This window comes from Planococcus citri, chromosome 1 (assembly GCF_950023065.1).
Source record: "Planococcus citri chromosome 1, ihPlaCitr1.1, whole genome shotgun sequence".
In the NCBI taxonomy this organism is placed as follows: domain Eukaryota; kingdom Metazoa; phylum Arthropoda; class Insecta; order Hemiptera; family Pseudococcidae; genus Planococcus; species Planococcus citri.
This window is the reverse complement of record NC_088677.1, coordinates 34,834,087-34,848,896: the sequence shown is the minus strand read 5'-3', so window position 1 is coordinate 34,848,896 and position 14,810 is coordinate 34,834,087. Positions and strand designations below refer to the sequence as shown.

The following is a 14,810-nucleotide window of genomic DNA, read 5'->3' as shown; positions in this document are numbered from 1 at the left end:
TTAGGTAGTTGGTACCCCAGGAATACTAATTTATTAAAAAAACTTTCGTCCGATTTTCAAATTTTTCATCGATTTTTCAACTATTTGAATTATTAATTTTCAGGAAATTCTGAATTGATTTCTCAGGTTCTCTCTGTTTTTAGCCGATCCTAACAATAAGATTATTTTCTGATTTTGAAGACTCATTTATGAACTTGAACTGATTGAGAAGTCGGGACAGATCTTTCAAAAAAATGCCTAATTTTGCAACCAAACGGACCTTATAAGGGTCCTGAGCTCAAATTCTCACGCATTTTATCTAGATAGGGACACTCCGAAAAACATGAAAACTCAGTTGAAAATCATTAAACATCAATCTACGCGGTTACATTGACTCGAGTTCGTCACCGTAGCCAAATTTAGCAACAAAATAAGAAAAAATTGGCCCAAAACTAGATCACGAGTTTCCAATCATCTACCAAAATCTTCGCAAAAATCAAATATATTACACGCAGAACTAGGATCTGGGATAACTTTTCAACTATTGAGTGATTCGGTGTCAAGAATATTGTAGGTACTCGTAAAACGTATTCGAGTCAAAGATTATAATACGGCCGTCACTTATTGCTGTTTTCCTGTATCCTGTTTAGCGGACGAGTAAACCACGATAAGAGCTTTATGATTCAAATAATCATGGTTCATTGATATTTCAAACGTACTATACGATTTAATCTCGCACTCGTACAATGGAAAAAATAGAGCTATACAAATTTCGACCATCGTAATGCGTTGGTAAATTACTCGACACCGGTTTCGAGAACTATACTCTTTTCGACATTATACGCTTTAAACCATCGTACACCAATAAACCGCCGGTATTCCGTTCAAAATATCGGTACATAGACATTAAAAATATTATTAACCGATTGACCGACGAACGTCGATCGGTAAAATTCACATCAGTTCGCTTCCACCTGTCGAAAATTGATTAACAAACGTTTACACTCGGCAAGAACCTGGCAAACGTGGTGCGTACGAAAGGTATTAACAATGGCTATTATGTTTCTGCTACTTCTCCTTCGTACAATATACAGACAGAGTATACTTAGTACTTACACTATTACATACACACCATTTTAGCCTAAACCAGGCGAGGAAAAGAGTTCGTTAACACGTTGAAATTTCAACGTAATTCATACAGACATTTATAGGTTAAATGAATGAAAAGGGGAAAAAATGATACCCATCATCGATCGTGGTTTTATAATTAATTTTTTCAAACCTTGGTCCAATTTAAGAACGAAAAAAAAATTGAATAGGTACCTATACGTAATATACGTTAGTGTGTTTTTCAATCGACATCAACATCGAAATGTCTTCGCCAAATACAAAAAGCATGACTCGGAAAATTAATTCGATGCGCTTTTCTATAACATCCCTGTATCATTCTGTCACACCTACTCCTGATGTCCTGATCAGTGATCCCGATGACGTATTTCCAATTTTTAGACACCACAGTAACTTCAATGAATACCTCAAGTACATTTTTTTTAAAAGATCGAGATTCAAACGAATAACATGCCTCAAGATTGATCTTTAAATCTTTCTTCAAATAAAAAAGTGATATTGGTTCATGGCGACTATTTCAAGTTCAGTTTTAATTTCAGTTTCGGTTCAATAGCGGAAAAATTGATTCTCCTTGACTCCAACACAATTCAAAAATTACTACCTAGTACCTTACCTACTACATTTGAAACACCATTTTGTACTCTAAAATAAATAATTAAGTATATCTTTGAAAAGCTTACAAACAGCAAAAATTCGCTTGATTTTATATGTACGTAATTTCTTAGACTATAAAAAATTGAAATGGATAATTGGGTAACTCAGAGACAGTAGGAATATTTTCAAGGATCCACGATGAGTTGAGAGTGGAGGGGACGGATTTGAAATATCCCAAAATTTGAAAAATTACTACTTTATTATTTTTCAAGCATTTTGTTGCCTGGCTCAATTGATTTTTTCAGCTCTAAAAACATTGTTCGGCGCTCAAAAAAATTTTCTCATGTCTCAAATCAGAGTATTTTATTTCAATTCATACGCCGTAGATTTTTGAATCAAACGGATAGATTGACACGAATTAAAATTTGAATCCCTGGAAGAAGCATACACACAAATAGCAGGTTAATGGTCTTAATGAGGAAATTCGAAACATCTACGTCAAACACTACGAGTTCAAACAACCTTTCCAAGAAAACCATTGTATCTCACAAGTAGAATGAATTTATATTAAATTAAATTCGAGAAGTGGACGTTCAGTTACATCAGTGATCGTATTTGAGAATGAACAACGCAGCAGCAACGTTTTACTCGTACATTTTTCCTATACAAGATTGAATAAACTATCGAGTTATAACTGTTTTAATTTGCTTCTGCTTTTGAAAAAATTCGAACAGATTAAAAACCACATTTTTCGCAAATTCGTTACACTAGATATAGTCAAAACCTACGAATCAATAACAACAAACCACTCGATTTCAAGTTAATCAACTCTTCAGCAAACACTCGAACCTGTAATACCTACCTACTTTAGCAATTTTATCATTCTTATTTAAATTCAAACTCCTCATTTCTCAACAATTTGAAACGATCAAAAGAAAAATTTCAAAAATATTTCTGAAAAACATCAGAGATTTTTTTTTCCGTCGTCAATTTATAAAAATGCATGTACTACGACATGGGTACACGACGATCAGTTGAACGTACGACCAAGGTAATTATCCGTCACATAAACTCGATCTCGAGACGTCTAATCATTCGCACATCATTCGTCGAATCGCATTTTATCACGCATTATGTACTACAATTGGCATTCTGGCATAACTACATAGCCAGACGTGATATAATACATATCTTCACTTCAAGTGCGATTAAATACATTACGTAATATAATCTCTTCTTTTTTTTTATACGTACGTTTAAAATTCAAGATACATATTTACCTTTTGTTCTGTCGGCGGACTTTTCCTTTTCTTCGATGATTCGCGCTCTGTAACAAAAAAATATCAAAAATTAGTCATTTCCTTTTTCCTCAAACTCATGCATCAGTAAAATTGATATCTCTGTACAATATAAACCAGGTCAATCGAAAAATATTTATTTGTTTTTCTGAAAACATCCAACTTGACCTTCTAATTGAAACATCATAAATTTTGTCGTACTTTTCACAGAACGCTTGTAAGAACTGAGACGCCAAATATGGATCACTTTACATGCCATAAAGTACATTATAATGCAACAGTAGAATTAATACCAGCTTGTATCTTTTCGTAAAGTGATAACGTAATCGTATTGACAAATGTTTTTATTTATACACATTTCATTTTTCTTTAAATAGAACTGCTTATTTCATAAATTTCAATATTGAATGGAAAAAATACCAGCAGATTATAAAGGTAAATCGAATTTTCACGCAAATTTTAAAAAATATAATTTTTTACTCTAAAGAAAAAAGTGTTAAATTTTCAACGTTGCTATAAATTGCGAATCGTCGAAATCGACTACAAAATATTAGGTAAATACGAGTACATAAATGCAAATTATAGCATTTGCTGATGAAAAACACACAAAAAATCTAATTTTTCATCCAAAACATGCAGCTCTTTTTTTCATCAAACATCGCGTTATGCTATGGAAACCTTTTGAAAAAAAATTGAGCAACATTATTAAACGTTACCAGCTCTTGTAATCTACGACGAATTTCCATCCAGAAATCCAACTAACCTTCGCCGGTTAGCGAAGAATGTCGCAGAACAGCCAAATCGAAACCCATCCGTTTGAAAAACCACTTTTTTTCAACAATTTACATACTAATTCCAAATAAATAATATCTCAAGGCGAAATATTTTGCAAAATTGCATGTTTTTCGCGGAGAATGTTTTTCATTCTACTTTCCAGTTCAGAAATATCATCTGCTATATAAATTCAAGTTCAATTAGCGCGTACAAATTTATTATACGATACCTTGCGTTATATTATGCAATGGTTATCTATCGTGCTTCTCGACTCAACATTATCATATTACCATAAAACATCATTCGATAATAATTCGATATAGTGAACGACTATATAGAGAATTGATTCATGGCCCGGTAATGCTATTTTCATTATACATAGCTACGAGTACTTCAAAAATGAAAAATATGAAACAAGGAATAAAAGAATTTGAAAAGGGGCTTTTGTATAATTTTTTGAATCGTTCAAAATTTCCAATCAGAAATGAACTACTAGGTACTTTCACTGACATTTTTTTAAAATCCTTAATAATATGTAGATATATTTTCCAAATATGCAGGAATTTTTTTCAAGAGCTCAATACGGAACGGCCAAGCAAACAAGGACCATGTGTAATTATGGAATAAGAAAATGAAATTAGGTGACTTTTCGAGAAAACAGAGTTCAAAGTTTGAGTGTTTTTTGCAAGAGTTTTTTCTCATTTTTCGGGGTGGTCTGCATGTATTGTATACCTCGTACCATCGTAAAACTTGGAGGGAAAAATGAAATATCATTAAAATTGCATAAAAGTATACAATAAACTGGTAATTTATTTTGGATGCAATCAAAAAATTCTAAAATTTTTTTACATAAATTAGTTACATTCGGGAAAATTGTCAAAAAAATGTGAAAAAATAAATAAACCATCAGTTCAAAAATGAAGGGAAAAAATTCAAGACTGATTTTGAAAATTGGCCATACAATATTGAAAAAATTGTTGGGACATACAGCTGCTAAAATTTTGACAAATACTGTAAAATTTTCCAAAATATAGACAAAACTGTCCGAAAAATTAAATGAAATAAACAAAATATTAAAATGTATAAAAATAGTTTGTGAAGAAAATGCAAATAAAAATCGCTCAAAAGAGGGGTAAAAATTTAAAACATTTTAAAAATTGTCTGAAACTAAAAAAATGCTTCAGAATCGTGAAAACATAGTTCAATTTTTAAAATAGCAAAAAACACGATGAAATACCAGTAATAGGTACCATAGACATTGCGTACTATAATTACAAAAAAATGGAAGTTGCGAATAAAAATTGGTGGAAATTACTAGAAAAAAGAACTGGGTAGCGGGAGGAGAGGACTAGGACCTCCAAGATGATGAACATTTTAGTATACTTGTAAAGAGAATGTGATAAACAAACATCATAAAAATACATGTAGGTGTGTCTTATGTAGATGTACATACTACATAGTATGGTTTAGTCTTGAATTCGTCGTGGATTCAAACCCAAAATAACAACTTACGTTTAATTTTGGCAAATAAGGAAAATGAGTTTTTCTAAAACAAAAAAATATCAATTTTTGTAATCTCAACACTCATATTTTTTTTACAATTTATCATCGAATTCGACGTTATCAAATCGAGTTAATTTATAACTCGAGCTTTCATACCCATGGCAAAATACGGAAGTTGATTTCTATTCGCCTCTCTTTGCCTGTAGCCTTTATCGATTCAAGATACACGATGCTTTCCGCTTTGTTATATATAATAAGTACCTACCAACAAGTTAATACAGTGTGAAATATGATTCTATAATTAAATAAATACGAAACGTCGTTATCAAGGTTAAATAATATCTACTCGTATCAAATGTAATAGGTACCAATAATAAGTGGAGTACTCTAAATTATACAGAATAAATAGTAGATATAAAATACATAAACGAAAAGTAAACTAATTGAATTCGGAAATTTTTTCTCAAAAAAATTTAAAGTGACTTGTCATGTCATTTGTAATTTGAGCAGACTAATTTTGATAGGTAAATAAAACGTGCATACGTTCATTACAGAGCATTCTTAACATTCTGGCGTTATTACTCATCAAAAATTACGATCACGAATTTTGTTACAATAAGTATAGGTGTACTATAGTCTATAGGTAGATGTAACGAACGTGATAGATATGTAACGAACGACATATCAATTCTGTATAATTAGCGCATTAACATTCGACAATTTACATTTTGATATTTCACATTATGCAACACTCGAGTCGACTCTTATTAACCAAGAAATTATTGTATAGAGTAATGCCTTCAGTTTACTCAGCGAGTCAGCCAGGAACTGCTTATAAATTTAAATACGTAAATCGCTCAGCGCCATCGTAAATCGTAAAACGGTTACTCAATACGCGGTGTATAAATACGGATCGTTAACACAATGTACACCCACGACTTTGATTTTTTCAACCTTCACCTATATAACCTTTATCGGAATCTAGCGCAATTAAAGAAGTCATCTTTGCAATACAATATGCATGAATTGGCTCGTTTCACCGACTCGACTGGGCCTTATTGTTCGTGAAATCAATAATTTCCAGCCACAATGGTACCGCAATCCAAATGCCAAAACCGTTGAGATCTGTTTCTTTAAAAAGGATTCAACTTTGAAGATACGAGTAAGTAACGCATTCCACTTCGGGCTGCTCCATAAATACAGCATTGTAGCGTGTCTAATGCGGGTATTAGACCGCTTTCCTCTTTACGTATATGTACATAGACTATGTACAGAATAGATCGAGGTATACATAAACGCAGTGAGACCAGCGTTAAGGTCAACAAGGCGTTAGCGAAATTCCGATAGTATGCTATTGCAACGAAATTAAACACAGATATCATCATCATTGATGATAATAAATTCGACAAGAATAGATAAAATTCAAAACATAATCGTATAATCCTTATTGAATCTGCTGATTAAGCTTTGATCTACAATGTTATGACTAGTTTGTATTCGTATTTTAGCCTATTCAAATATAGTTTATGGTTCATCTTCAAAACACGTGACTCGTATGGCATTGTTCTGTTGTATATCCTGGAGATAAAATTTCTCGATTCATGCACGTGCTTTTCTTTTAATACATATACGAATGAATTTCAAAGAATATGTAAAAATAATGTGATTTTGCAGATCAATCAAGGACACTGGCAATTTTTACGAAGTTTTCTACTATTAGGTAGATATCATTTGAAATGATTATGACAGGAAAAAATTTAACGAGAGGATCACTTAAATTTAACGCACTTCAATCTAGATCGAAAGAGCATGTTCCAAAATCATATCTCCATTTGTAAATAAATTTCAGAACTACGTATTAATTGTACTCATCCCGAAAACGTCAAAATTTTCATTTTGCTAACGTGACATTCAGCTCGAATTACGAAATTTATAATTATGTACTGCTAACGGGGTGAGGGACGAGCTCAATTTTTTGTCAGGGGGAGAGGGAGAAATTTAAATACCAAGTATCAACTAACCTATGTGAATCCTGAACGATCAAAAAATATTTGTCAAAGAAAAAACAAATCAAGAAACGAGTGAAAACGTTTTCATTTTAGAATATTCATTTTTCAAGATCACATCCAATTCATATTGAAAGAAGGAATATTTTTTATGTATATTTTTTTTTTTTTTTTGACATTTTTTTTATACTGGGCGTGTATAATTGCCCGGATTTTTACGCCCAGTTTCGAGGGGTTAGTCTAGATTTGGTTTGAAAGATTGATTTCTTTGATGTATTTAAGAATGTTTTCCATCTGTTTGATGTTGTCAGGAATTGTAGGGTTGAGGTCTGAAATGTTTAAGGATTGGCGTTTTGTTTTGAGGGAGGGACAGTAGAATAGAAGGTGTTGAGTGGAGATTATTTCAGAATTACAGAATTGACAAGTGGGTTTAGGAGCTTTGGTGTACAAATGGCTGTGGGTTAATTTGGTATGACCAATTCGGAGGCGGGTGATTATAATTTCTTCTGATCTGTTTAGGTGACTAAGGTGCTTCCAAGGGAGGATTGATTTTTTGTGGGTAAATAGTTTGTGATTTGTTTGTTTGAAAGTTTCCTGCAGAAAAATGCAAAAGGTAATCCACAAATGCCAGGTTAAAGACCAAAAGTGATAGCAAATTTCCTTAGTCAATGGGTCAGAGAAGTTTACAAATTCAAATAGGAACTTTTCAGAGGGAGGGCTGATCGAAGCACTGAACAGGTTTCACTACCCTGCAGAAGTGGCAAGAAACCACTTTTTTCAAAAAGAGTCCCACTTTGAGGACCACAATGAACAATTTTTACTTTTTTGTTGTGAGTGTAATTTTTATCAACTTTTTCATGAAATACGTCAGAAAAAGGTCAAAATGAGACAACTGAATAAATTAAATCCATCAAAAATACTTTTAAAAAGCAAATTACCGCCAACCAAAAAAAAAAAAAAAAAAAAACTTGCAAAAAGAATTGTTAACAAAAATCTGTTCATTAAGTAACTTTAATGAAAAAATTCATGATATCAAAACATCGCCAAGCAATTTTCATTCAGCAGTTGTGATCAGGAATTGATATGGAATTTCAAATTAATTTGGTACTTACTGAAATAAAATATCCATAAGTTTGAGAACTGAATTGAAAAACCGGACCGATAAATTCCGCCGGCGCTTGGCCCGGTTTTTCAATTCAGTTCTCAAACTTATGGATATTTTATTTCAGTAAGTACCAAATTAATTTGAAATTCCATATCAATTCCTGATCACAACTGCTGAATGAAAATTGCTTGGCGATGTTTTGATATCATGAATTTTTTCATTAAAGTTACTTAATGAACAGATTTTTGTTAACAATTCTTTTTGCAAGTTTTTTTTTTTTTTTTTTTTTTTTGGTTGGCGGTAATTTGCTTTTTAAAAGTATTTTTGATGGATATCACGACTTTTTTTTTTTAATGTGTACATATTGTAAATTGTTAATGCGAATCTGAGTACATACTCCAAGACGTTGAGAATATCAGATTTTTGTTGACAATTCTTTTTGTTTTTTTGTAGGTAAGTTTTTTTTTTTTTGGTTGGCGGAATTTTTGCTTTTTAAAAGTATTTTCGATTGATATCACGACTTTTTTTTTTTTTTTTTAAATAATGTACATTATTATAAATTATTAATGGGAATTCGGGTACACCAACAATTTTAGAATAATTTGTTGATTAAATCACAAAGTTTCTCACTAGAAGAACACTACCGAACTGATATGAGTCAAATTTCGTACAGTGATTTAAATTAGGGTATTATTTAAAAATATAACGTTAGTTTTTTAAAAAAATCATTTTTGACTCCCTTTTTCACAATTTGAAAATTGCTTTCCCCCATAAAACCCCCCAAAAATGAAAATTTCTCGTTGTACCGTAGAAAAGGGTCATCTACATTATATTCGCTATCATTTTGCAAAATTTCAAGCAAATCGGTTCATTTGGAGAAGCTGTAGCCTTGTCAACGGAAATTTAAGCATGAAATTTCATGAATATTTCTATTTTTCACCCTCAACCACCCTAAAAATGAAAATTGTTTGCTGTACCATAAAAAAGGGTCATCTGCATCACATTTAATACAACTGTGCAAAATTTCAAGCAAATCGGTTCATTTGGAGAAGCTGTAGCCTTGTCAACGGAAATTGTCATGAATTTTCATGCTGAAATTTCCGTTGACAAGGCTACAGCCTCTCTTAATGAACCGATTTGCTTGAGATTTTGCACATTGATAGTGAATATGATGTAGATTACCCTTTTTTATGATACAGCTAACAATTTTCATTTTTTGGGTGGTTTAGGATGAAAAATGGAAATAGTCATCACGAAATTTCATGCTTAAATTTCCGTTGACAAGGCTACAGCCTTTCCAAATGAACCGATTTGCTTGAAATTTTGCACAATGATGGCGAATATAATGTAGATGACCCTTTTCTACGGTACCGCGAAAAATTTTCATTTTGAGGGTGTTTTAGGGGGGAAAGAAATTTTAAAATTGAGAAAAAGGGGGTCAAAAATAATTTTTTTTCAAAACTGACGTTGTATCTAAAAATAACTCATTAATTTACACCAGTGTACGAAATTTGACTTGAATTGGTTCAGTAGTTTTCTCTTGACACGAAGATTAGTGATTTCAAAAATTACCCCAAAATGCTAACTTTGGGTATTCCAATCTACATCATTTTTTACCGTAGAAAGTTTGTAAGCATACCAAATTAAAGCTCTCGTTGATGCCAACAACATATCAAAAAATCAGATTCGTGCGTGTATTTATTCGCGAGAAATTCATCATCGAAAATATACGCTTAGTTGTTCAGGGAATATAAGCAGTAAGTGGCCGGACTGTCATCATTTGGTATTATCGGTTTTTGTTTTTTTTTGTGTTCGTTTTTTTTTTCTTGCTTGGCGGGGCAGTCCGACCGGACTGCTTGATTTTTTTTTGATGCCTGAAATTGAAAATTGAATTTTTTCGAATTTTGATTTTTTTTGTGAGGAGTTCATTTCATCGAGTGAAAGGGGGTTTTCAACTTTTTCAACAGATACGTAAAAATAGGGGTCAAATGAGTAAACTTCACCTATCAAAACTTTTTTTCATGTTTTAAATCAAAAAATCGCATTTTTTCGCAAACTTTAAAATTTTTAAAATCAACTTCGCAACATGGTAACATCTCAATTTTTTAATATGTTGTTCAGCATGAAAAGTTGTCCATAATATATTTTTTTCAGAATTTTTGGGAGTCCGAACAATATGAAAACTACGTTTCAAAACTTATTGAGCTAATTTTTTGTACTTACGAAAAAAAGTGGCAACACTGATTTTTATGATATCACCAAAAATCCTTTCAAACCCCCTAACTATGGGAAAATGTTCCATTTGGGTAGGTAGGTACCGCGGTTATCGAGTAATCCACTGCTGAAATGGATGATATTTCACTCGTAGGTTCACTGAAAACTTTGGACACCCCCTGGCTGCCTTTAAAAATGGGCTAGAGGGCTGCGATTTGCGCCATTAGTCATACCTTCGGAAAGTCTTTCCACAGGAAAACTTTCAAAAAAACGACCGATTCCCCTACCACTTCTTGGTCCAATTGTACTTAAGATTTTTGAATGATTTTAAGTTGAATTTTCATGATTTGTGAGTACTTTTCTAATTCACATAATTATACTAGATTTTTGCACAAATTCCTAATTTTTAGAGGATTTTCAATGGATTTGTTTACAATTTTCAAGACAAGTTTCACGATTTTTAGCAATTTTTTTGTAGGATTTCTGACCAGTTTTTCGCTGCTAATGGATGAGTTTCTTCCCGATTTTGTCAGAGAGACAATTTTTCTATTTCTGTTGGAATTCTGCACGTTTTGTTTATGATTTCAAGTTTCCAATTTTCAATAATTTTTTTTTCAACAGTTGCAATAATATTCGAACCATACATCCAGAATATTTCCAATAATTTTCAGTGAGGACGACGAATCGGTTCAAAATTTTCAAAAAAAACCTCACATTGCCTATTAGTTGTGGGTTGTTTATTCGTTCACAAAGTCTTTTTTTTTTAGTTTTCATATTCGCTAGCGGTATTTACACGAGTTCGAAAAAAAATGACTCAATCGATCTGTAAACTCGACTCGACTGTTGCATCTTTTTTCTTCATCTCGATAACCGGAAAATTGGAATAATTCGAAACAATGTTACGGTTAGTGTAAGCGTGGGCTTGTTTATCAACGTCTCATCATCGCAGCATTGTGAGCACAGCAGAGATCAACGACGATGCACATGCCCTTGAATGTACAGATCAAGGCAACGCGTAGGAATTTAAATTAAAATATTGATCTGGAAAGATGAGTAAGTGTAAGTTAATCAAACTTTGGTAACCGCATTATTGGTAAACCACATTATAACGAGATATTTCCTATCAGGCATAGGTAATATAGAAATAAAATGTAATTCTTGTCACGTAAACCATGTACCATGTAGAATCGCACATGGTCAGCTGATGGGTATAATTTTAATTTAAAATTGAAATCATTATCGAGAGTTCGATTAATGTACCGACAAAATTTATCACAGCCCACATAACTGATAAACGTAATGATAATGACTTTAAAAATTACATAAGAAAACCAACTACACCATTTTGAAATATTTTTACCATTTTGTTCATTCTGAGAAAACTTTTTCAGAAAAATGAGTAAACTATCCCTAAGAAAGATCTATTTACCAACAATTGTCCACAAGTGTATAACACAATGAACTCACTTGTCAAATGATTCATCAAACAGTTCGCACTTGGCACCACATATAGGTACGAATGGTTTATTAAAAAGGGCGCCTCAATGTCCAACGTATGTATTGTTACAAAAGGTGAAGTACAAACAATACGAGTATAAAATGTTGGATTTTCGTGTATCTTTAGAAAAACGCATTAATATTTTCGTATTTCAAGAAAAAAGAACGGAAACAAAACAATGCCAATACGCAATAAACGAATGAAATAGTCGCAAATATCGAAAAAAAAAGGACAACAAGCTGGACAAGTGCGACTCGAAGGAGACTGACCAATAGTGAGTGAAGAAAAAGTACGAGATACTGACATTTGAATTTTCAATTCGATACCTTAAGTGGATACACGTGGTTCGAATATTACCTTAATGGCACACGTTCGGCACATATATGTATGTAGATGTACCAATGTACCTACTACCTAACTACCTACCTTGTAAAAAAACGATCATCGAATTACAAAATTTAGGTAGGTATTTTTGAAACAAAGTCGAGTAGTTCTCGTTAATTGCTCTTCGTATCATATTATTCGAAGAATTTCAAGAATTACCTTATTAAGAATATACTGGAACCTCATTTAAATTGGTATAATTGGAAAAACGACACGTTGAACGACTCCTCGATACAATGAATCGATAAATTTCACTTCTTCTATACAATGGAATTTTTCAATAGGGATCATACAAATATTGGCACGTTAAAAAATAAATAAACTAGCAGTATAAAGGTCAGAATGACCACACGGTGACTAATCAATAATCATTTTTAAAAAGAGGAATTAAAAATCAACAAGTTGGACAGGTAAACAAAAGTCTGAAATGCGGCTAAATATTGCGAACTCGACTTTCAAATTTTGCAAGTTTTTTTCTCCTTTCGAGCATAACTTTGGAAAATTGAGAGATGATTTTATTGATGGAATATTGCGGAAAATCGACACAAGTATTTCGATAATTTGGGCAATGAAAAATTTCAAATAAACCTCATATTGGTACTTCTACCTACCTTATCAACATTAGGCTATTATTATATCATATCTACGTGTTAGGTACATACATAAAGTAGGTAGATTATATTCGAGTACTTATTGTGAATTCATTAAAATTTTCACTTTTCAGATCATAAAAATACTCGATATTCGTACAAATTTCCATTTTTCCATTGAATTAGCTACAAATCAGTGCAGCATTGAACTTAAAAAAAATAATCGATTGAAATGAAATTTCCAACCTGCCAACCAAAACTTCTTCACATCAAAATTTTCAACTTCAAGTAACTCTTTTACTCATCGGCATTAGCATAATGAAAATAATATCATGTTGAATATGCTGACATTGCTGACTAAGCAGTTTTTCATCATTTACAAGTCCTCAAGCTGCTAATCCAATCACCGCACGTTTATCTACTGATAAGAAAACGTGCACTTTTCAAGAGACATAAAATGCAAACATGCTTCGTGGAAATCTTGGAAATATAGGTAAACGATTACAGAATTCTGGGTAAAATACAAAAGCATGTGCCCAGTTCCCCATATGAGAAGGGTAGAGGAATCTTTTTGAATATTTCACATACCTGAAGAATTGGTGCATTGTAATCTATCTTCGCATACGATTGATTTTGAATTAACATATCCTTCTCGGTGTAACTTCACTTGATCTAATTCTTTCACTAAACGACACTTTTCGTACTCTTTTGAATACGAATTTTTAAAACATTTCGCGCACTGATAACACAATGCCCAAGCATGCTCTTCGTTGATGGGCCCATTAAACGAAATCAAAATATCTGATAAAGCTACACTATCTTCCTCGTCTAACATGCATTTCGCAGGTTTCACATCCGCGTTATTTTTAGACGACATTTCGATAAATTACTGCGAGCATTTATCGCAAAACAATACTGAATACATTCAAAATACAACCACGATCATCGTACATCGCACAGAACATATTTTCACATGTTAAATTACCAAAGCGACGGTGTAGCACTCGTTTCGATCACTCGAAATCTCGAACTGTTACCTGATTGTTTTGAAACCAACCGACGCAATTCGTTCGTTACTAAGTCGCAGTGTTACCAACTTGTGGACGCAAATACTCGATATGTAGAGTTGGGTTAGGTTAGGTTGGGTAGCTTTTGCGGAATTCGTTTTCGTAAATATCAGCTAAAGTTATCGGTTTGGCGAGTTTTTCCTTTCATTTAGTCAATTTTCATTAACAACATTGGCTCACGAGACAAAGTTACGTAAAAGCTCGGCATGTAATGTAAAATAGGGTAGAGTAGTTACAAATAAATTTTTTTCACAATTTTTCCGCCCAGCTCGGATTAGAAGTTTCTTTTGTGCTCTAAGCATTCGGAAAAAGCTTCAAATTTTAATTCTTTTTTTTGTAAAGATTTTTTCTTGATATCAATATTTTAACGTGTAATATGTTCTAAGAGGCTTTATGAAATTTTTTCAACAACAAAAATAATTTCTACTAGAAGACAGAAAGCGATGATGACTGATGAGTGATGACAGTGATGACCTTAACTGCGCCCTCCTCTCGCTTGGAATTTTTTCATAAATAATATTCTTGTTGTGTTTCTTCAAAAAATGTGAAAATTTTGAAAGTAGATAGGAGTTGATTTAATTTTGATTTTTGAACATAATTCCAAAAGTTTATTTTGTGTAAGCACGTTTATTTCGTTTGATTGTTTTGTTAATCTGATAATTGTAATTCT

The 14,810-nt window shown here is 32.4% G+C and overlaps 1 protein-coding gene across 3 annotated transcripts in view; it reads right to left on the bottom strand.

Annotated features, from left to right (window-relative positions):
• The window catches only part of spir (spire type actin nucleation factor-like), a 110,131-nt gene extending 96,011 nt beyond the window's left edge, over positions 1 to 14,120 (bottom strand). For all 3 annotated transcript variants that reach the window (XM_065344270.1, XM_065344272.1, XM_065344271.1), the window contains exons 1-2: positions 13,662 to 14,120; positions 2,982 to 3,028 (exon numbers count right to left, since the gene is read on the bottom strand). In XM_065344270.1, coding sequence (XP_065200342.1) covers positions 2,982 to 3,028; positions 13,662 to 13,950 — 336 coding nt within the window. In that variant the 5' untranslated portion in view covers positions 13,951 to 14,120. The remainder of the gene's footprint in view (positions 1 to 2,981; positions 3,029 to 13,661) is intronic.
• Positions 14,121 to 14,810: the final 690 nt, after the last annotated feature.